The 24,390-nt window shown below is 43.5% G+C and overlaps 1 protein-coding gene across 1 annotated transcript in view; it reads right to left on the bottom strand.

Moving 5' to 3' along the window:
• Positions 1-17,342: 17,342 nt before the first annotated feature.
• The window catches only part of LOC148526711 (G protein-coupled receptor 54-like), a 66,211-nt gene continuing 59,163 nt past the window's right edge, over positions 17,343-24,390 (bottom strand). The window contains exons 4-5 of the mRNA XM_088470289.1: positions 19,375-19,613; positions 17,343-17,693 (exon numbers count right to left, since the gene is read on the bottom strand). Of these exons, the coding sequence (XP_088326415.1) occupies positions 17,343-17,693; positions 19,375-19,613 (590 nt within the window). The remainder of the gene's footprint in view (positions 17,694-19,374; positions 19,614-24,390) is intronic.

Below are 24,390 nucleotides of genomic sequence, written 5' to 3'. Positions count from 1 at the left end.
ACGGTCAACATTAGCCAAAGTTTAACCATTTAACAGTTAAACTTTTGACCCTATCGACAATTTGACCCTGTCGACCTCTTGCCTGTCTAACATGTGGTGTCAATCTTTTGACTATCTAAATACTGTAGATCTTTCAAACCACACCCCTCTCAAAATATTGTGGTCTCACCTATGTACCAACAAGCCCCCAGTTATTGATTTCACCTTAAGGTGCATGCACAGGGTGATTTTTATGAATGATATGGATGACAACGATATTGTTCAATGATATATCATTCATATCATTCAGTGTGTATGCAGTGAACGACCAACGGGCGATGTCTTTTGTCATCCGTACATGCAGGGCCAATCTGAAGATATCGTCAAGTATTGCCTGTTCAGAGATGTGGCAGGATGACTTCACTGAAAGATATCTTTAAAAGATATCTTTCAGTGTGTACACCCAATATTGTTTGTCCTGCACTACAGAAAGTTCAAGTAAAAATCTTTCACCAATATCATTAATACAGCACATTGTCCCGTATGTACGCACCTTACTCTGATCTTGGCTATACTTGAAATTCTAGAAAATGCATTCACCATACTCCATGGTTCCTTTCTGATAGAGCACCCACACTCACATCACTCAACTCCCAGGCAGGATGGGTCAGGACTAAGGAGCATGATTCCTTATCTGTATACTTGCAGGTCTGTTTACTAATAGGCTATGATTGGACTGGTTTTCTATCGCTGCTTATCACAGTGCTAGAAAACCTACTATTGCTGACTGTTATAATGAAATCCTTGCCGAGGCAGCTGAGTGGTCCTTGCAGGCTTCATTCACTACTTCAAAGAGCAGTCGGCATTCATCTGAGCATACTGTATATAATCTGACATGATGGGTCGTACATGTGTAGTGGACCTGAATTCCTGGAAGCCTTAACTTGGGCTTACGGTTCCACTTGGTTCAAAATAAATAAATAAAACATTAAAAAATTAAAAAATAAGCATTTTTAATTCAATAATCTCTGCTATCATCCAGTGAAAGTTATCTCCTTTTAGTAATTAGACCCCTAAGTCTAAACACTCCCGGCATCATCGGTCTCTCTCTGTGGCCTGGAGTCTTCCTATAAGAACTCAGCTACACTTGAGTATCAGCAGCATTTACTTTTATAGCAAACACAATAGATAGTACTTAGATACAGACAGTAGCTGGACTTACTCTGCTCCATTCACAGAGTTGAAAGGGTATAAAACTTATATTCAAACATAAACTGCTTCCTTGAACAGCCTCCTCCTGAGACAGCTGGTTGCATGCACACTATTTCAACTAGGGGTGTGCACCGGCCACTTTTCGTGTTTTGTGTTTTGGTTTTGAATCTGGATCTTTCTTTGTGTTTTTCCAAAACCACCTTTCCATGTTTTGGGTTCTGGGTTTTGTGTTTTGGATCTGTATTTTTTTTAAAAAAAGCATAAAAACAGCTAAAATCACAGAATTTGTGTTTTTTTTTTGCTATTATTAACCTCAATAACCTTAATTTCCACTCATTTTCAGTCTATTCTGAACACCTCACACCTCACAATAGTGTTCTTTTGTCCAAAAGGTTGCACCGAGGTAGCTGGATGACTATGCTAAGCGACACGAGTGGACGGCACAAACAAGTGGCCCATCTAGGAGTGACACTGCAGTGGCAGATAGGATGGCAGTTTGAAAAACTAGGCCCCAAACAGTACATAATGCAAAGAAAAAAGAAGAGGTGCAAGATGGAATTGTCCTTGGGCCCTTCCACCCACCCTTATGTTGTATAAACAGGACATGCACACTTTAACAAACCAATCATTTCAGCGCCAGGGTCTGCCACACGACTGTGGCTGAAATGATTGGTTCGTTTGGGCCCCCACAAAACAAGCTGGCAATTAATCTGTCCCTGCACAAACTGGCTCTACGCAGGCAAGATGTCGTCCTCATCCTCCTCATCCACCGATTCCTCACCCTCTTCAGTGTTGTGTACATCCTCATCCTCACATAGTATTAATTCGTCCCCGCTGGAATCCACCACCCAGGTCCCTCTGTAATTTCTGGAGGCTGGTCTCCCTGGAAGAGTTGATAATTCATATTTATGAACATCATCTTCTCCACATTTTGTGGAAGCAACCTCCTACGCCTTTCGCTGACAAGGTTCCCGGCTGCACTAAACACTCTTTTGGAGTACACACTAGAGGGGGGGCAACTCAGGTAAAATAGAGCCAGTTTGTACAGGGGCCTCCAAATTGCTTCTTTTTCCTGCCAGTACAGGTATGGACTGTCTGACATGCCTACTTGGATGCTGTCACCGATGTAATCCTCCACCATTCTGTCAATGGTGACAGTATCATATGCAGTGACAGTAGACATGTCAGAAATTGTTGCCAGGTCCTTCAGTCCGGACAAGATGTCCAAACTTGGTCCTGCCTGCCCTGCATCACTGCCAGCAGGTTACCTAGGATACCTAAGTTTTTTCCTGGCAGCCCCAGTTGCAGGAGAAAATGAAGAAGGAGCTGTTGACGTGTCACATTCCGCTTCAGCTGACAGTGTTTTCACCAGCAGGTCTTTGCACCTCTGCAGGCTTGTGTCGGCCGGAAAGAGAGACACCACATAGGCTTTAAACCTAGGATCGAGCACGGTGGCCAAAATGTAGTGGTCTGATTTCAACAGATGGACCACCCTGGAATCCTGGCAAAGCGAATGAAGGGCTTCATCCACAAGTCCCACATGCCATGCGGAATCGCTCCGTCTTAGCTCCTCCTTCACTTTCTCCAGCTGCTTCTGCAAAAGCCTGATGAGGGGAATGACCTGACTCAATCTGGCAGTGTCTGAACTGACTTCACGTGTGGCAAGTTCGAAGGGCTGGAGAACCTTGCACAACAGGGAAATCATTCTCCACTGCACTTGAGTCAGGTGCATACCCTCCTTTGCCTATGTCATAGGTGGATGTATAGGCTTGAATGGCCTTTTGCTGCTCCTCCATCCTCTGAAGCATATAGAGGGTTGAGTTCCACCGCGTCACAACCTCTTGCTTCAGGTGATGGCGGGGCAGGTTCAAGAGTGTTTGCTGGTGCTCCAGTCTTTGGCATGAGGTCGCTGAATGGTGAAAGTGGCCAGAAATTTTTAGGGCCACCCAAAGCGTCTCCTGCACGCCCCTGTCGCTTTTCAGAAAATTCTGCACCACCAAATTTATTGTGTGAGCAAAACATGGTCTGTGCTGGAATTTGCCCAGATGTAATGCCCGCACAATATTGGTGGCGTTGTCAGATATCACAAATCCCCAGGAGAGACTAAGTGGGGTAAGCCACTGGGCGATGATTTCCCTCAGTTTCTCTAAGAGGTTGTCGGCGATGTGCCTCTTACTGAAACCGGTGATACACAGCGTAGCCTGCCTTGGAACGAGCTGGCATTCTGAGATGCTGCTACTGGTGACGCTGCTGTTGTTGCTGTGTAAGGTGATACATCTACCCAGTGGGCTGTAACAGTCATATAGTCCTTAGTCTGCCCTGTTCCACTTGTCCACATGTCCGTGGTTAAGTGGACATTGGGTACAACGGCATTTTTCAGGACACTGAGGACACTTTTTCTGACATTTCTGTACAGTCTCGTTATCGCCTGCCTAGTGAAGTGGAATCTAGAGGGGATTTGGAACCGGGGACACACTACCTCCATCAATTGTCTAAATCCCACTGCACTAATGGCGAATAAAGGCCTCAGTTATACGTTTTGCTTCAGGATGACTGCTGTCGTACTTCATCCTCCTCGCTAAGGACTGTTGGAGGGTCAATTGTTTAGTAAAAGTAGTGGTGTTCTTACTTCCTCTCTGGGATGATGAATGACTCCCAGCAGCAACTGTAGCAGGGGCAGCAGTAGGCGTAGCAATGTAGGATCCTCCTGAGAAATCCCAGATAGGAGAGTCAGTCATGCCAGTGACATGGCCTGCAGGACTACTTCAGATCCTGACTAAGGAGGAAATTGACAAGGAGGGAGTTGACGGTGTGGTTTGCAGGTGCTTGGATACAACAGGACAAAGGGATTTAGGTGTCCCTGGACTGCTTATGGTCTTAGCCAAAGTTTCTGAACTTGACAGTAACTTTTTATGAATGCGCTGCAGGTGACGTATAAGGGAGGATGTTCCTAGTACCCCTACTTATTTCACCTTTACATATGGTACATATGGCAAGACAGTTGTTGTCCAGATTTGGATACAAATATTGCCAGACCAAAGAGGTGGAATGTTTGATCGTCTGGCCAGGCATGACCGTGATGGGCATTTTCATCCCACGGACAACAACTGTCTCCCCCGGAGCCTGATTTAAACAAACCACATCACCATCAGAATCCTCCTCGCCAACTTCCTCCTCAGCGCCAGCTACACCAGTATCCTCATCCTGATGTACTTGAACAGTGACATCTTCAATTTGCATATCAGCAAGTGGACTGTGGGTGCTCCTTTCAGCACTTGCAGGGGGCGTGCAAATGGTGAAAAGAGCTACCTCTTCCCGTCCAGTGCTGGGAAGGTCAGGCATCGCAATCACCACCACACTTGGACTCTCCTTGGGGATTTGTGATATCTTCTTAGAACGCACAGTTCTTCGCTGTGCTTTTGCCAGCTTAACTCGTTTGAATTTTTAGTGGCAGGAGGGCTTCCATCGTCATGTGAAGCTGAACCACTAGTCATGAACATAGGGAAAGACCTTAGCCGTTCCTTGCCACTCCGTGTCGTAAATGGCATATTGGCAAGTTTACGTTTCTCCTCAGATGATTTAAATGTTTTTTTAAAGACATTTTCCTGAACTTTGTCATTTGGGATTGTATATGCCCTCTACTATGACATTGGGCATCGGCCTTGGCAGACGAGGTTGATGGCATGTTATCGTCTATGTCATGACAAATGGCAGCAGCTTCACCACTAGGAGGAAGTTGTTGAAACTGGATTATTGGCTGTGACAAGATCAGTTTAAAATTGAATCGCAGCTACACCATCTTGCGACTGGCCGCAAGATGCCATTTTACGAATTGCCGCCTAAGCGCCATTTTAGATAAACTCACACTTTAGTACATGTGGCGATAATACTATTAGCATCATGCAAATGCATCTGTGACCATCGCCATAAGTTACGGCGATTCACCAAAAGCCCATTTCATGACTTTACATATTATAAAGGATATATTTCAGAAATGGCTTTACAGTATGTCAAAATTGGATTGCATTAGCTGAACAGAGCAAATGGCCACGTGACAACTAGCTTGTGTAGATAAGCTTCCTGGATAACGTCTGCTCTCACTCCAGATGGCCCAGCTAGAATACACACCTTACATTAGCAGGCTTCCTGCAATGAAATAACTTCAAAGCCAAGAGTGTTATCTTAGGTTTGGGTCTTGTAACTGGGCTAATTTGCATCCACACAAGAGTCTGGGAGAATAAAAGGGCTTTTCTTTTGAGCCTGGGAAAGGTGGGGGCTGCTGAGAGAAAGGGCATGTGGAACTATAAGGCTCAGCATTCAACACTGCTAGGTGTTCACTTAGTAAGTGAGATTTAAGTGCACCATTCCTCATACACACATTAATACGCACAATTGCGCTGTTAACTAGTCGCATATTAGCGAATGCATAAGACCTTGTATGAAAACACTGTTTTATTAGCTCCATGCGCACGCATCTGCCCCAAGTTAACTAGCGTCTTTATATCAAACCCCGCATACTCACACATTATATATCCACATAAAAGGTTTAATAAGCTTTAAGGTATAAGATTTAAATTTATTCAGTTAGTATAAATGCTGTGAAATAAAGATATTTGATAACTAAGGTTTTATACATGCTAAGAAAGCCGTGTTTGGTTTCGTATTGATGCGTAATCTTTCAACAGAATTCCGGTATTATCGGTGTGGAGATCGCATCATGCATTCTCAACTTATGGACCGCAGAGACTTCAAGCAACAAAATGTATATTATATGAGCAACTGTATATTATATAAACAACTGTTGCATGGGGTGGGAGGGCAGAGACCCCAAGTTGTTAGATGCTGGGATGAGTCTATTTGAACCAGCCTGTTAAATGCTCTGTAACAGATGCTTCCCCCCTGGGAACCAATGGCATAAGCAAGAAACTTCTCTATTGTCCTGTCTATTCTGGGGGGGTATAAATATGTGTGCTCAAGCACTGGGTTTTTAGTCTTCTTGCTGAATGCTGACTGAGGGGTTTCTTGCTGATGCCTAACATCTGGACCAGAATGCGCTGCATATGTATACTGTACTTGGGTCTGTATAATTCCTTTGCGCCGAATTGTGTCTGGATCTATAGCGTTTAACTGACTGTACTTTTACCTGAATAATACTTGTGCTTTGGAACCACAGATTCCAGGTCTTAAGTCTTTATTTACTGTATGACTGCGTACACAAATTAGCGTCATCTTAGATGTTTATAGGTAGGATATTAGAAGGTATAGGCAGTGCCAGATTAAGGTTCACATGGGCCTGGAGCTGAAATTTTTGAAGGGCCTATTGCGTGAAGCGCAGGGGGTGTGACCAGTGCCATGGGGGTGTGACTACTGATGTGAGGAGAGGTTGAAAAAGTGCAAATCTTATATTCTAAGTAAATATATACATTGTTAATTAGAATGAAAAATGAATAAATCCATTTTTTTTCACCATAATTAACATTGTATATATTTAAAATTATTTTATGTACATTGCTGTGAGGGTACTTTGTGACCTAGCAAATTTACGCTACGTGCGCTCTGCGAACCTTGTTTCGATAAAATAATTAAACTAATAATCAATCATACGACTATTACAACAGTTCAAAATATGGCATAATAATAATCAAGGGTCTCATTATGTCATATTTCATACTATGGGCCTGATCCAGATGTGGACGCTATTACTCAGCCGCAAGGAAGCGCTGGTGCAACACTGTCCAACTAGAATGCAAATATAGCAGGAGGAGTCTGTAGGATATAGACACCCTGCATGCATCTGAGATCCCACTGCAGCATCCATAGACACTGCCTCAGATCACCATTGTCACCATCTGCCCCTAAACGGCAGACTGCGGCTCAGGGAGTACTGCGACTGTGATCACAGGGCCCATTGTGCGCATGCACCCCACAATCAGATATGTACATATACTATTGGGTTTATCTACATATCTTATTCAGGCCCTGTGGCCATATACTGTGTGTTTGTATATAATATACACAAATGTATAGAATACATATATACACAGATTCTTGCACACAAGCATACCTTGCAGTACAACGCTACAGCAGGCTTTTGGAACTCCAGGGTCAGCAGGACTGGGTCACGAGGAGGAGGCAGGGGTCACCTTTACGGAGCTCAGCTGCTCTATCCGTTCAGCCATGGTAGTGGGGTGGCATGACATCACACGTCTGAGGAGGCGCTGAGATACCAGGCGCGCAGGGGGGGCCTGTGAAGCCTTCCCCTGTGCCGCCTTTTGTATTATGGTGGCCAAGTGTACAGCATGATTCCTTGGGGGAAACACTCTCTGCCCATTGGGGAGGGAGACTGCAGAGGACTTAACCCTGAGCACCCACCAGGCGAAATAGGGGGCTGGGGGACACATTTGGGGAAATGTTACAGTAATTATCTTAGTAAGTGATGCAGCTGCTGGGGTACTTAGTGGTGCATGAGTGCAAGCTCATTAACCCAGCTAGTGAGAGAGAGCTTGCAGTAGAGACTGCTGAGCGACCCTGGGGTCAGAGCAATTGTTACCTGGGAGAAAGCATTAGCTCTCCATTAGAGGCAGCAGGATCTCTAGGTGCCATGCATCTGCCCCTTGTCATGGATCTAGCTCCAGTCCCCGACAGCCGCCTATGTGCTGGCTGTATGACTGTGGATGCAGGCAGCGGGACATCCCGGCTATCACTGCCAGACTTGTCCCCTATACCTTTCCATTCAGCTTCAAGCCACACATATTACACACATACTGTACATTCACGTTACTTACATCGAGGACGTCCTGCGCAGGCATCATAGCAATGCCCACTGCTGCTCTATGGGAAGTGTAGTTCTCACAGCCATAGACTCCCATTAGTTACTGCACTCATTGCCGTGCAGAGACACTACAGCTCCCATCGGGCATTGCGCGGTTGGGCAGGGACTGATGGAGTTTGAGCTCTAGATGCTAAAAGTTAAATGCAGTGGCAGGAACTGTCCGAGACTCGATGCCTGGACTCATCTCGACCCCCCAAGCAGGCAGAGCAGCCAGGGAGGTGTGTGGCATCAGATCTCAGGCAGCCGCTGACAGCTTTTAGCAGGATTTTTTTTTCCTATTGCCTCGGGGATCTGTGATCCTGTGGGCCTATTTTCACTGGGGGCCTGGAGCTGTAGCTCCATCCGCCCCATTGTTAATCCGGCCCTGGGTATAGGCAGGGGTATATAGAGGTTCTGATCCAGTATCATCAGATGGGGGCTCATCGAGTTAAGTCACTTACCTACTCACACGGCACATACGGCTATCGACATCTCAGCAAAGGGTGGAGTGGCCACATGCAGGGTTTTCCTGCAACCGCTTTGTGCTGAAAAATCACTATCCGTTTTCGTGTGAGCAAAGGAAGCTGACTAGAATCCAGGGACAAGAGAGGAAAAAGTTTGTTTTCCTTTGTTGATAGAACCTAACATTTAAAAGGGTGCTGCAGTATTGAGTACGCAGCTGAGTCGCAGTTTTGCGCACAGAAAAGACGCACTTTTGCGTACGCAGCTAAAAAGTCATACGGTTGTGTGGTAGTCGCATTATTTTGTATGTGACTGGTCGCACAATAGCGTATACATACTTCCGGTTGTGCTGCCACGGTGTTTAAACAAAGCCGTTGAGGTTTACATTTTTCAATTGTGGTCAATATCTGGGTTAACATGTATTTTTCTGCGCAGGAAAAAGTGTGTAACAGTGAGTATTTGTTGGACAAGGTTAAGGGTATCGTATGATCCTTAAGGGCTAGGTGCAAGGGTTAGTCTAGCAGCTCGGTAAGTAGCTTTACCGTTCTATACACAGTAGCAGGTGTACATGTTGTCTTTGTTGTAGAGAGGTGCGTGGAAGTGGCCGACATATAAACTTCCATATGTGTGGAAGTTGCCTTAGTAAATCTTATCCGGGTGTGGAAGTTGCCTTTTTCAAATCTTATCCTGGTGTGTGGGCGCCGCCGACTTAAATCATCCACAGGTAAGTGAAAGTATCTTGATTGTCTTTCACCAGTTTAAATCTTTATTGAAAAGCATAGGATTTTGTCTCAGAATGGGAGCCATGCAAACAGTAGAGATGTTAGACAATGATGTGCTGCTAATGGAGGCGCCGATCGGATCGGCCCATCGTATTATGCATACTAAGTACGGTACTTATGTAATAAGGTATTGTGATGTATGGTTTAAAATGACGATGAAGAGTGTTAGACCGTTTCCCAGAATTGGTAGTTTTGATATGGATGTATTAGATAATGTCCGGGATCACATCAGTTTGATGCGCTCCCGAGAGGAAAAGATCAAATATTGTGAATGTTTAAAATTGTGGTAGTATGAAGGGGATGCGTGGCTTAAAAATGTGCAAGCGACGCAAACTAGTGTCGCGAGCGCATTGCCAGAAAATACATCCGCGACGCTAAATTGCAATACGGGCGAGCCGCAAAATGGCGCGCATGTGCGGCAAGGAAGCATTGTGGAGAGTATTGCCAGCAGTTCACGCTCACCTCCCCACCTTATGTGGATGGAGGTGCAAGTACAGTTACCAAAAAATACCCATAAAAATGTAACAAGCAATTTGTACCCTCTCTTAAGCAACCATAAAGAAAATGTTTATGATGTGGATGATGAGCCTATTGTAATGTCTGCCATTTCCCATGCTGTGCAAATGATAGATGCTGCATCACCACAATCACGGGTGGTGCCGCCATCTCCATCAGTAACAGCAGCTGCACCCGTAGAGGAAGTTGTTCATACCATACATAGCAGCAGCAGATTAAACCCCCAGCCAGGTAATGAGGTCAAAAGGTAGCAGCGCTACCGGTCTGCATCCCATTCGGACGATAACTATTCCGAATGGAAATGCAGATGCGAACGGTGTAGTGCCCATGAGGGAAGTAGTAATGCATTGTCCCTGGACAAGAGCAGAACTAAATTCCATCATAAATGATTTCCCCGATCCAAAAAAGGAACTAGCCAAATGTCAAAGATTTTTGAGAAATTTGGGTAGTTCTCATGAACCAACTAATAAAGATTGGCGAGTGGTGTTAAGGGCCCATCTGCCATGCAATACTGACGTGACAAAATGTGTCACGGATTGTGTATTGGATGGTGACGTTCCCTTAACAGACCAAGTAAACCAAGGTAACATTTCCCGCATTGTAACTCAATTGGGTATATATTTTCCAGTAGTAGTTAACTGGAACAAAATTTTCACCATTAAGCAAAAGGAGAGTGAATCTGCAGAAGGTTATTGTGACTGGGCTCTGCAGGCTATCACCCAGTACACTGGGTTAGAAGATATTAAAGACAGCACTCACCACAGGGGAATGATAGTCACGGTACTCATGGACGGTCTGAAAGACGACTTAAAGACTCGGGTTCAGACCTCACAACCTGGCTGGAGGGGAGTCACAATAGATACACTCATAGAATCTGCCATAGAGCATGATAAAAATATCACAAAGAAGAGAGAGACCCAGAGCGAAAAACTAATGGCTGTCAGTATCCAAGCTCTGGAAGGAATGACAATAACATCACATCCAACCGAGACACCTGCACCCACACACACACCTGCACCTGAACAATTACACATCCTCACCAATCCCACACCACAGCAAACACATCCTTACCCCACATATCATACACGTCCACAGGCCTCATACTACCCACAAACTTCATACCTCCCACTATACCCTTATGCTTCACATCCTTACCCATACCCACCATCTTTTCCTCTTGCTCAACTCTCACAACAATCCTTTCATCCAACCCGTTCAAAAATATGTTTTAACTGTCACCAAGTGGGACATGTAAGTAAGAACTGCAAAGTGAAGAACACCACACAGGAACACGAGTTTCCCATGGGTTCATAGGTAACCCCAGTATCTTCTCCCAGACCTTATATGACTGTTTACAATCTTTTCAACCTATCAATGAATCTGTTCTAATGTAAAATGTGGATGATTTATTGTTGTAATTTAGGTCATGTTTAAATGATATTAAACTGTTGTGCTTTATCTCCCACTCATAGGACACAAGGTTGCTAAGGATAAACGGCAGCCATGCCAGGCTAAGGTCGACTACTCGGAATACTATCCTACCCAGTGGCCCAGGCATTATTTAGAGCAGTAGCTATTAATAACAAGATTTAATTGCAGGAACCTGTAATGCAGATACTATATCCCTAGAATTATTAAAAATGATGGGGGGGACTTATTTTACAGGTGACGTTTTCAAGAACATGTGTAAGGTGATGGGTAACAACACTAAGATTATCCCAGACTGTCTTTTCCTTTATTTGCCCCCCTTTGAGATACCGTTCAAACAGGTAGCCTCATGTGAAAATATGATAATGAGGTTACTGTGCAGGGTCTCACGAAGATGAATGAGAATAACTGAAATTGAAAGTGTTATTAACTAACATGTCTAATACAAACTGTCATGATGTCAAACCTGGAGAATTTGTTATGATCCAAATTTTTTTTTAGCTCAGGTTGTTTGACTGATCAGTGGAGAGGTCCGTATCTGATGATACCACATCCTCAAAGGGTGGCCGAGGAAGATATGTGGGTCCATTCCACTCCCTATAGGGAGGTTAACCAACCGGTGGAGATACAAGGCGGAGACAGGGCCGATGGCGTGGACCTGTCGATTGTGAGCTTGTGCCGGGAGGATTGAAAAGGTGACGGTGAGATATCTGAGCTAGAGAAATGTGTAGATCAGTGCTTCCAGCAATGGAGTGGTCTGCTGTGGTCATCCTAGTTCTGTTTTTCCAGAGTTTCTGTGATGGAGGACCGATAAAGGAAATGTGAGCTGATGGCAGAGCTGAAGAATACATCCAGAAGTTATGACCCTCACACATGTTGAAATACTTGGTATAAGTAAAAACATACCATCACCATACCTTCACACACAATATGAACACAGAGGCAAAAGAAATATGATACCTGGTGACGTGCATAAAGCCACTCAGTTAATTAGTGAGACAACTGGGTTTCAAGTTTTAGTTGCACTGGATCTCACCAGGATTGCTCGGGGTACATTAAACTTTAGCTATATTCAGGAACTTGCTAAATTGATAGATAATATCACCGAGCTGTATGATGACACATCCAGTTATTCAGGGAGAGAATTGCAAGCATACAAGAAAGAACTGGTGCAACACAGGCTAGTGTTAAATTATTTAACTGCTGTTACTGGAGGGTATTGCGTAACGTTAGCCACCCAATTTGGAGTAAAATGTTGCACCTATGTCACCAATGATACCAGCGACCCTAAGGAGGTGATAGACCAGAGGATGGATGAAATTCTGCAGCTAAAATGGGAGTTTCGTGGCTGAACCCAGTGAAATGGTTCTCAGGTCTAGGGGAATGGGTCCAGGAAGTGATCGCCAGCATAGGCAAATTCTTAATCCTTATACTGATTGTCATCATAATAATTGGCATATGTGTCCGGTGTGTTCCTATTGTGTTGAAGTGTGGAAAATGTAAAAATAGAGTAAAACGAAAGAACGAAATTATGATGGTGGCTAGTATGAATACCGAGGTAAATACAGAACTGCATTACAATCCTGAGCTAGGAAATACCATCATTTAATGTATTATATTTAGCCATACATAAAAATGTATTATTGAAATGTTATTTTTAAAACACCTCAGATAATGTAAAGTCTCAATTCCCCTTCAAGACTGCTTTTATAAGACTGGTGCATTCCCACACCTTTCACATGATCTTCCAAGATCCGAGGTGTGCGTATAATAGTAGTTTTATGTCCCCACTCAGAGACACATTATTGATGGATTAAGAACCACCTTGTGCCATCCCATAATAACACTAAATAATATGGAACTGTAAGCCTAAATAAAATTCTAATAGCAGATTATGATAGCTTGTTGTTTGCTATCAAAGGGTGGACTGTCGAAACTGGATTATTGGCTGAGACAAGATCAGTTTAAAATTGAATCGCAGCGACACCATCTTGCGACTGGCCGCAAGACGCCATTTTGCGAATGGCCGCCTAAGCGCCATTTTAGATAAACTCACACTTTAGTACATGTGGCGATAATACTATTAGCATCATGCAAATGCATCTGTGACCATCGCAATAAGTTACGGCGATTCACCAAAAGCCCATTTCATGACTTTACGTATTATAAAAGATATATTTCAGAAATGGCCTTACAGTATGTCAAAATTGGATTGCATTAGCTGAACAGAGCAAATGGCCACGTGACAACTAGCTTGTGTAGATAAGCTTCCTGGATAACGTCTGCTCTTACTCCAGGTGGCCCAGCTAGAATACACACCTTACATTAGCAGGCTTCCTGCAATGAAATAACTTCAAAGCCAAGAGTGTTATCTTAGGTTTGGGTCTTGTAGCTGGGCTAATTTGCATCCACACAAGAGTCCGGGAGAATAAAAGGGCCTTTCTTTTGAGCCTGGGAAAGGCGGGGGCTGCTGAGAGAAGGGGCATGTGGAACTATAAGGCTCAGCATTCAACACTGCTAGGTTTTCACTTAGTAAGTGAGATTTAAGTGCACCATTCCTCATACACACATTAATACGCACAATTGTGCTGTTAACTAGTCGCATATTCGCGAATGCATAAGACCTTGTATGAAAACACTGTTTTATTAGCTTCATGCACACGCATCTGCCCCAAGTTAACTAGCGTCTTTATATCAAACCCTGCATACTCTAACATTACATATCCACATAAAAGGTTTAATAAGCTTTAAGGTATAAGATTTAAGTTTGTTCAGTTAGTATAAATGCTGTGAAATAAAGATATTTGATAACTAAGGTTTTATACATGCTAAGAAAGCCGTGTTTGGTTTCGTATTGATGCGTACTCTTTCAACAGAATTCCGGTATTATCAGTGTGGAGATCGCATCATGCATTCTAAACTTATGGACCGCAGAGACTTCAATCAACAAAATGTATATTATATGAACAACTGTTAGGATGATTGCATGGGGTGGGAGGGCAGAGACTCCCAGTTGTTAGAGGCTGGGATGAGTCTATTTGAACCAGCCTGTTAAACGCTCTGTAACAGATGCTTCCCCCCTGGGAACCAATGGCATAAGCAAGAAACTTCTCTATTGTCCTGTCTATTCTGGGGGGGTATAAATATGTGTGCTCAAGCACTGGGTTTTTAGTCTTCTTGCTGAATGCTGACTGAGGGGTTTCTAGCTGATGCCTAACATCTGGACCAGAATGCGCTGCGTATGTATACTGCACTTGGGTCTGTATAATTCCTTTGCGCAGAATTGTGTCTGGATCAATAGCGTGTAACTGACTGTACTTTTACCTGAATAATGCTTGTGCTTTGGAACCACAGATTCCAGGTCTTAAGTCTTTATTTACTGTATGACTGCGTACGCAAATTAGCATCATCCTTAGAGGCTTATAGGTAGGATATTACAACGTATAGGCAGGGGTATATAGAGGTTCTGATCCAGTATCATCAAAGTGGTTCTTGATCTTTCCCTATTTTATATTTATCGGAGAAAGTTTGGTCCTCCATTTATGTTATATTGATATATACGTGTGGCTAAGGTGCACACAAACACAGAAAATAATTTTTTATTTTTGTTGGAGACTAGTGCACTTTGTGGGTTACACCACCCTTTAAGAAATTAGCCAGCCGGCTCTTTACTTATGGGACACAGGCGCACACTTGGCGCTGCTCCTTTGTTGATGCATGTACAGCTACAGTGCACACAATTCACAAAGACAGAAAAAAAAGAATTTTTTATTTTTTGTGGAGCGCACTTTGAGGGTTACACCACCCTTTAACAGACAGACGCACGCTTGGCGCTGCTGCTTTGAGGATGCACGTACAGTGCACACAATTCACAAACACAGAAAAAAATATATTTATTGGAGTGCACTTTGGGGGTTACAGCACCCTTTAACGGACAAGCCAACCGGCCCTTTACTTATGACACAGGTGCACCCTTGGTGCTGCTCCTTTGTTGATGCACGTGCAGACACAGTGCACACAATTCACAAACACAGAAAATAATTTTTTATTTTGTTTGGAGTGCACTTTGGGGGTTACACCACCCTTTAACAGACGAGCCAGCCGGCCCTTTACTTATGACACAGGCGCACGCTTGGCGCTACTTTGTTGATGCACGTGCGGCCACAGTGCACACAATTCACAAACACAGAAAATAATTTTTTATTTGGTTTGGAGTGCACTTTGGGGGTTACACCACCCTTTAACAGACGAGCCAGCCGGCCCTTTACTTATGACACAGGCGCATGCTTGGCACTACTTTGTTGATGCACGTGCGGCCACAGTGCACACAATTCACAAACACAGAAAATAATTTTTTATTTTGTTTGAAGTGCACTTTTGGGGTTACACCACCCTTTAACAGATGAGCCAGCTGGCCCTTTACTTATGACACAGGCGCACGCTTGGCGCTACTTTGTTGATGCACGTGCGATCACAGTGCACACAATTCACAAACGCAGAAAATTATTTTTTATTTTGTTTGGAGTGCACTTTGGGGGTTACAGCACCCTTTAATGGTCAAGCCAGCCGGCCCTTTACTTATGACACAGGCACACGCTTGGCGCTACTTTGTTGATGCACGTACGGCCACAGTGCACACAATTCACAAACACAGAAAATAATTTTTTATTTTGTTTGGAGTGCACTTTGGGGGTTACAGCACCCTTTAATGGTCAAGCCAGCCGGCCCTTCATTTATGACACAGGCGCATGCTTGACGCTACTTTGTTGATTCACGTGCGGCTACTGTGCACACAATTCACAAACACAACAAAATATATATTTTTATTTCTTTTTGGAGTGCACTTTGGGGGTTACAGCACCCTTTAATGGACAAGCCAACTGTCCCTTTACTTATGGGCTTGGCGCTGCTCCTTTGTTGATGCACGTGCAGCCGCAGTGCACACAATTCACAAACACAGAAAATATTTTTTGATTTTGTTTGGAGTGCACTTTGGGAGTTACAGCACCCTTTAACAGTCAAGCCAGCCGGCCCTTTACTTATGACACAGGCGCACGCTTGACTTTTCTTTATTGATGCACGTGCGGCTACTGCGCTCACAATTCACAAACACATAAAAAAAAATATATTTTTTTTGGAGTGCACTTTGGGGGAGCACCCCTGATGCACAGATCACCCCCTGGACAACACTACTTCACCCCTCTAGGACTACAGCCTTTATGGGACACTGCACAACACAGTCCAGCCAGCAACTATAGACTTTGGAGTGGACACAGCCCCTATGACTGCAACTGACTGCACAACACAGCCCAGCCAGCCCCTATGACAGCAGCACAACACAGCCCAGCCAGCTCCTATGGACAACAGCAGCACAACACAGCCCAGTCAGCCCCTATGGACTGAGTGGTCACAGCCCCTATGGACAACAGCAGCACACCACAGCCCAGCCAGCCCTAGCTCCCACCCTCCCTCTTCACTGTCCACAGCCGGAGTGAGAAATGGCGCCTATGCGGGGACCTTTTATAGAATCCAAAACCGCGAGATCCGGAAGGCGGGATGATGGCGTTTTGTCTCGATTTCAGATCCGAGTCAGGCGGGAAAAGTCGAGCCTGACTCGGATACGACTCGGATCGGGGGAGCTCGGGGGGGGTTCGGATTTCAGAAATCCGAACCCGCTCATCCCTAATTTCAACACACCCCTTAAGGCTGCACATGCCACAAAAGCGGCATGACATCCACACACCTGAAGAGGCATTGCACACAAATATAGAGACAAACTATACAATTAGATAGACTACACACAATCATCTACATACATAAACATAGTAATTTTTGATAGTTAATTTAAATGATGTACATTTGATTGCGCTTATAAATACATAACAACAATACCAGCTTGTCACATATGACACATCGATATAACATGAATAAGCATTCTACATACTACAAGTAAACAAATCTGACTTACCACTCATAATACATCAAGAATAAATATACTATACAGCCATGATTGACACATTAATGATTATGTGCGAATATTTGTTACATCATACATTTTCTTTGATCCCCAATTCATTTAATTATCTTTGTATTTTGGACCAAAAGAAGGGAAATGATCCTTAGGCATCACAGTACTGTGTAACTATTGTTTGTTAGGTTCCCGATGAGACAAAGTGCATCTCAGTATTACCAACTGCTCCGGTGATGCCCTCAACTCTTGGCTTGAATATGAAAGGAAAGGCTTTCTTGAAAGACTTCCTGAAGTTTGCTCCCATGAAGGTGTATACAATTGGATTAACAGAGGAATTGGAATAGCACATGCAGTGTGCAAATATTTTCAGTTTGTAAGTTTCATAGCTTTTCTCAAAACCGGAATGAAATGCTTGGAACAATATGAAAAGTTGTATTGGTCCCCAGCAGATGGTGAAGAGTAGAACTATCACCACCACCATCTTGGAGATCTTTGTTCGTACTGCCTCGGACCTTTCTGCCTGGAGCTGAACCTGTAGAAAGCAAGACAAAGTCTATGAAATCTATCAAGACTTCAATGACATGTAGCAAAATCATATACCATGTTCTATAATGTATTCATTCATAAATGATTTAGGGGGTCTATGTACTAATAATCGCTGATCAGCCGCGATTATTATCTATTCATACCGCCAGGGATATTTTCATTTTTAATGAAAATATCCTCGCTATGTACAAAGGGGAACTCACAGTGACAGCGGTTCTAGTAACTGCTATCCCTGTGAGTTATATCCCGACAAATTGTAGCTGTCTATCACAGAAGTAAACGACTTCTCCGGGGGAAACTGATACTGCGCATGCGCACAGCATAATTTCTGTGAATCTCCTGCATTGTGCTTGTAGTACATAACTACAATACAGTTTCTTTATAATTTTATGTAAAAAACTGATATATACGCCCCTCAGACGGGATTCATTAGGAGTTTCAAGATACCCCCTAGACCTCAAATTCCATGACATCATGACGTCTCTCCCATAATGCAGAGCGCACCAGCACGGGAGGACTGACGTGCGGCGCCGGGAACAGTGGCTGGAGCCGAAGCGTGGATTCAGGTAAGTGTATTTTTTTTACTTGTGTTGTGTATCTGCACATCGGGGGGGCACCATTACAGGGGGAGACCACTACTGGGGGCACCATTACAGGGGGGGGCACTACTGGGGGCACCATTACAGGGGGGGAGCACTACTGGGGGCACCATTACTGGGGGGACCACTACTGGTGGCACCATTACTGGGGGGACCACTACTGGGGGCACCATTACTGGGGGTGAACACTACTGGGGGTGGGGCACTACTGGTGACTACAACTGGGGGGGACTACTATTGGGGGCACTGCATCGGGAGGGGGGCTACTGGTGGGGAACTACTACTGGGGGCACTATATAAGGGGCTTACTACTAGGGGACCACTACTGGGGGCACTAAATAGGGAGGAAAACTACAGGGGGCACTGTATAAGGGCACTGGATAGGGGGATCACTACTGAGGGCCTGCATAAAGGGTCCACTACTGGGGGAACTGCATGGGGGGTCTACTGCTCGGGGAACTATATAAGGGGCTTACTACTAGGGGCACTGCATTGGGAGGACCACTAGGGGTACTAAATAGGGAGGAAAACTACAGGGAGCACTGTAAGGGGGCACTGGATAGGGGGGATCACTGCTGGGGGCTTTTATAAGGGGGACCACTACTGGGAGCACTGCATAAGGGGGGGGAATACTGCTGGGGGCACTATATAAAGGAGCACTGCATAAGGGGGACCACTACTGGGGCACTTCATAGGGGGGGTACTGCATAAGAAAGACCACTACTGGGGTACTGAATAAGGGGAACTAATGAGGGGCTGCATAAGGGGGACCACTACTGGGGGCATTGCATACTGGGGGTACTGTATAAGGGGCACTACTATGGGCCTGCATAAGAGGGACCACAACTGGGGACATTGCATACTGGGGGTACTGTATAAGGGACACTACTGGGGTTAAGGTGCATATGGAAAGGAATGTTCAGAGTGACGATAAAGGGGTGTGTCATGATGACACGCCCCATTTTTAAGTGACCACGCCCATTTTTTTTGCACATAGGGGGGGCGACGACTCCATTTTTACATTTGCCCTGGGCTCCAAATACCCTAGTTACGCCACTGCTGTCTTACCTGATAGTTATTATCGATGGGCTCCACAACCGGCCTGCTCATTCTTTTCAGCATGAAAGCATAGCATACACATATAGTCAGCAGTGGTAAAAGGTATACTGCAAGAAATGTATATAAAATGAAAGCTTTCTGATGGATAACTGTTGGAAAGGCTTCCATGCAGTATGTCTGCGGTCCATACCAGTATCCGGTACTCAGTTTTTGGTACATTGCAACAGGAATGGATAAAACAAAGGATCCTGTAATTATAAAAATCACATATGTTAAATATTACGCAGTGAAATCAAGTAACCAGATGCAAACTATATCTAAGTGGCCAGAGCATTTATATATAAGGGGGACATAGAAAGTAAGAAAATAAGAGCGGCTTCAACAATATTCTTACACTCCTGTCTCCCATCCACTTTCTCAATTCATTGGTCACACGGACTCTCCAGAGCGGCTTCCCACCACCACGTGAGTTCTCCACAGATTGGGTTGAACACCGGAGCCAGCCATCCGTGGACGCGGTTTACTGTACCGCTATTGCCGGATTCCTATCTAACATCAAACGGGACGGTAGTATCATTTGTGCAGGTATTACCCAGCGCTGTGGAACATTCATATAAACGTGCCTTTTGGAATTCCATTTACCTAGTGTACCATTTACAATTCTCCCCATGGATAATTTTCCCACTAAGAAACAGTATTGTAGCCTATTCGTTTAGGGTCTGGACTCCAGGATTACTTGATTATTGAAGTTTCATTATATGTTCATTTGATCTATTATTGTTGCCACCTGCTATTATAGCTGCTATTTATAATATTGTTTTTTACATGTGTCTATTTTGTTAATGTTGCATTTATATTTAGAACTGCTCTGAGTGACATACATTTTAAAAACCTCAGATATACCACGGCTGTTTTTTGCTCTGTATCAGCATTCGCCGCTTTCCGTTTTCGCCTTGGATTTGAAACAGGCGAAGGAAGCGGAAAGTCGGACAGACTAAACTTTTCCAACTTTTCGCCTCTAATTGAATACGGTCCATAAAGTGCTATTGCTGGTAGCAGACTTAAATGAATGTGGCACTTTGATAATCAGCTCCTCTGCTGTATCCAATTCATCAAACACTGCCAGGTAATTCTCATGTAGGAGAAAAAGGAGCTATATAGTTTAGTATTTCATACAGTTTTACTCAAACACAAAAACATACCAAATGCCTGTTCATTAAAAGGAATAAAAAGTATCTTATCTGAGAGATAATCTTATCTAGTCTTGGTTTTCTATGCCATAGTGCAGTCAAGGGTGAAGAATGCCAACTTGCCTCAATTGGTTTCATCTGAGTGCTAATTACTGGAGTTCATTGGGGGGTTGACTATTCCCTAAAACAGTAGTTGTACCAGTTATGTGCGGTCAAGTGAGGAAGAGTCTTTCCTGTCATACCTCAATATACCCCAGAGTTTTGACTAAAATTATAAGAAAAAAATCAAGAAAATATTATAAATATCTTCTTTGTTTTATTCTAATCATTTTTATAATCAAAACTCTGGAATAAAAGTGTATGATAGGTGAGGCACTGCCTCCCTGCCTAACTTTTCCACACATGCCTGATCAAAACTCACCAAATTTCCAACACTCTATACTGCTGCACCTTTGTATAATTCCCACATGAACTCGGGTTCATATATGTATGTGTAAATCTAGCTCTGATACTAGCCAGTGCCTTCTTAGCCATTTACCTCACCACATAGCACTGAGTCGCACCATGATTCAATTAAGCACAGGGGCAGGTACATTGCCCAAACCACACTCTTTCGCATTTGGCCAAGGACTTCGGTTCCGCACTGAACCCACTGTCAATCATGGCTAGACATATATTACACTGAATAGAGAATTTCACTATATAAATAATATACAAATAGCTAAATAGTAACTATTTGACACAACATTTTATTCCAATAACAGCGTGGCCATTTTCTTGAAGTCCATCCATTGGGATGGAGGATGCCATCTTGCTAGATATTCCATATTGTTATAGAATTATTAAAGAGTCCAACTGTACATAAGATATACAAGTGTCACATATCATATTAATCAGTGCAATTTTGTGGTGCATCTTAGTCATGTCACATTGCGACTAAGATAAATTTTAAGGTGATAAAGGCGTTTGACGCCAGTAGAGTCACACGGGATCTGGCGGCTCACTCTCACCAAGCATCTTGCGCAACTTGGCATATTGAGGTTAGATATATGAGGACACATCTGTATGTTCGACTGAGAATGTAACATTTTGGTGTGCCAAGAACAATCTTGTTATTCTCCCATTGCTCTCTTTAGTCTCAGACATCTTTTCATTGGAGAATGATCAGTAATCAGCCTGAATTTTATTCCCAAAGGGTAGTACCTAAGTGTTTCTAATGCCCAGTTACTTACCAATGCTTCTGTTTCAAAAGTGGTATAATTTCTCTCATGTACATTCAGTTTTCTACTTAAATAAATAAGATGGTGCTCTTCACCATCTTTGTTTTGAGACAACATAGCATGTACCCCTACATTTTATGCATCTGTCTGCATGACAAATTAATTTTTAAAGTCAGGTGTCATCAATGCTGGTTGAATGCACAACGCTACATTCAGTGCCTAAAAAGTATTTTCTGCTCAGGATTCCACTTAACCATAACTAACTGTTTACCATTGGTATGTTCAGTCAAAGGGACAGAAATGGTGGTATAAATTTTCTATTATATTCTGTGATTCCAAGGAAAGCTCTCACATGTATCTTATTTAGGGGTCATGGCAATTTTTGTATTGCCTCAATTTATTAAATTGGGGCTTCAACAACCTCTGCTTATGGTGTATCCAAGATACTTTACCTCTTCCATCCCTAACTTTTTTTGGGTTGGCTGTCAATCCTCTCTTACACTGCTTGTACCCTGGGTAAGTGAGACTGCCAAACAGGACTATAAATGACTACATCATTGAGATAAGCAGCAGCATACTGTCTATGAGACCTTAACATTTTGTCCATCATCCTCTGAAAGGTAGACACGTAACCCACATGGCAACATCTTGCATTGGAACAGAAATATCTGTCTTCTCTTTAGCATTGTCTTTTAACGGCACTTACAGGTACCCTTTGGTAAAATCTAGAGTGGTGAATTACCATGCCATTCACATCCTTTCAATAATTTCATCCACATGAGGTATTGGGTAGACATCAAACTTAGACACACTACAGTATTCAAAATTACGGAAATCATTGCAGTAGCATAAGCTCCTGTTAGGTTTCTGAATAAGTACAATGGGACTTAACCACTCGCTAAATGACTCTTTAATTATATCCAACTTCAACATATTTACATTTCTTCTGATTCCCTTTAGGCTTCTGGTATTCTATAAGGCTTTAGTTTGACCTTAACCCCTGGTTCTGTGAATATGTCATATTTAATGACTGCTGTTTCACCAGATATGTCAGAAAACAAATCTCTATTTCTTACAAGAAATTCTTTGGAGTCATGTTGTTAAATAGTTGTAAGGGTAGTGGCTATTGTTGCTTCAGGAACCAAAGGTACTACGGTTACCTAAGGGACCGGGGTGGCTGACAGAGCTACTCTATCCTTCCAAGATTTTATAAAATGTACATGGTATATTTGTTCTGGCTTTCTTTTCCCAGGCTGGTACATTTTATAAAAACCCAGCCACTTTTTCTATTATTTCAAATAGTCCTTGCCACTTGGCCAAAAAATGACTTTCCTCAGGAACAAAGGTGCATAATTGGGCATTATGATTGTACACACTTTGCTGTGCTTGTTGGATCAGCTCCATGTGCTCTCTCACTATCTGCAACACTGTAGCTTTATTTCCTGCATCTGAGAAACTTTCAATAACAGTTTTGTAAGGACTGGGTTGCTCCTCCCATATCTATTTTGCAATATCAAGCAATTCCCTTGGGTGTCTCCCATACAACAACTCAAACGGTGAGAATCTCGTGGAGGATTGTAAGACCGCTCCAATTGCCAGGAATAAATAGGATAACAAATTATCCCAATATTTCCTATCTTTATCCACAACTTTCTTTAGCATATTCTTTAAAGTTGTTTTTTTTAATCCTCTCCACCAAATCATCAGTCTGAGGGTGATACACAGAAGTCCATAGCTGAGTAAACTTAAACAGATGGCACAACTCTTTCGTGATTTTTGACATAAAATGAGAGTTATGGTAAAACTTACCTTTGTTAACTCTTTTTCTTCGAAGTCCATAGGATCCACAGGGATACCATGGGGTGTAGGTGGTGGATAAGGACCGGACACCAAACAGTTAAGTGTTCAACTGCCAGGATGCAACGGTCCCTCAGTTTGTTAACAAGCCCAAGACAGGAGGAGGAGAGGAGAGAAGAGAAGAAAGATTGGTACACAGAAGAATCACACTCTCACATCAAAGATACAGGAAACCGGTGAGCAGAAAACCCAACCCAGAGAGCCAGGGGTGTCAGGGTGGGTGCCCTGTGGACCCTCTATGGACTTCAAAAAATGAGAGTTACCCAAGGTAAGTTTTACCATAACTCAAATTTTTTTCTTCAGGGTCCATAGGGATCCACAGGGATACCATGGGGATGTCCCATAGCAGTATTCAAGGGTGGGGATGCTCCCGTGCTGAGAGGAGTATCCTGCATCCAAATGAAGCATCCTGAGAGGCAAAGGTATCGAAGGCTTAAAACCTAAGAAAGGTGTGGACAGAAGACCACATGGCCGCCTTACAAAGCTGTTCAGCTGAGGCGCCACTCTGAGCTGCCCACGAGGGTCCCACAGAATGAGTGGAATGAGCAGAGACTGTAGCCGGCACATGCAAAGCCATCTGGATAGAGTCTGTTTGTTAGCTGGCCAGCCCTTCTTGTGGAATCCATAGAGGACAAATAGAGAATCTGTTTTCTGAAGAGAACTTGTACAGTCCACGTTGATCCTGAGAGTATGGACCACATCCAAGGAGGTCTGGTGATTGGAAGGCCAGGACTATGATTTCCTCATTAATATGGAAA

The sequence above is a fragment of the Taudactylus pleione genome, unplaced genomic scaffold, assembly GCF_031769625.1.
Source record: "Taudactylus pleione unplaced genomic scaffold, aTauple2 ptg000095l, whole genome shotgun sequence".
Classification (NCBI taxonomy): domain Eukaryota; kingdom Metazoa; phylum Chordata; class Amphibia; order Anura; family Myobatrachidae; genus Taudactylus; species Taudactylus pleione.
This window is presented reverse-complemented; position numbering and strand designations above follow the sequence as displayed.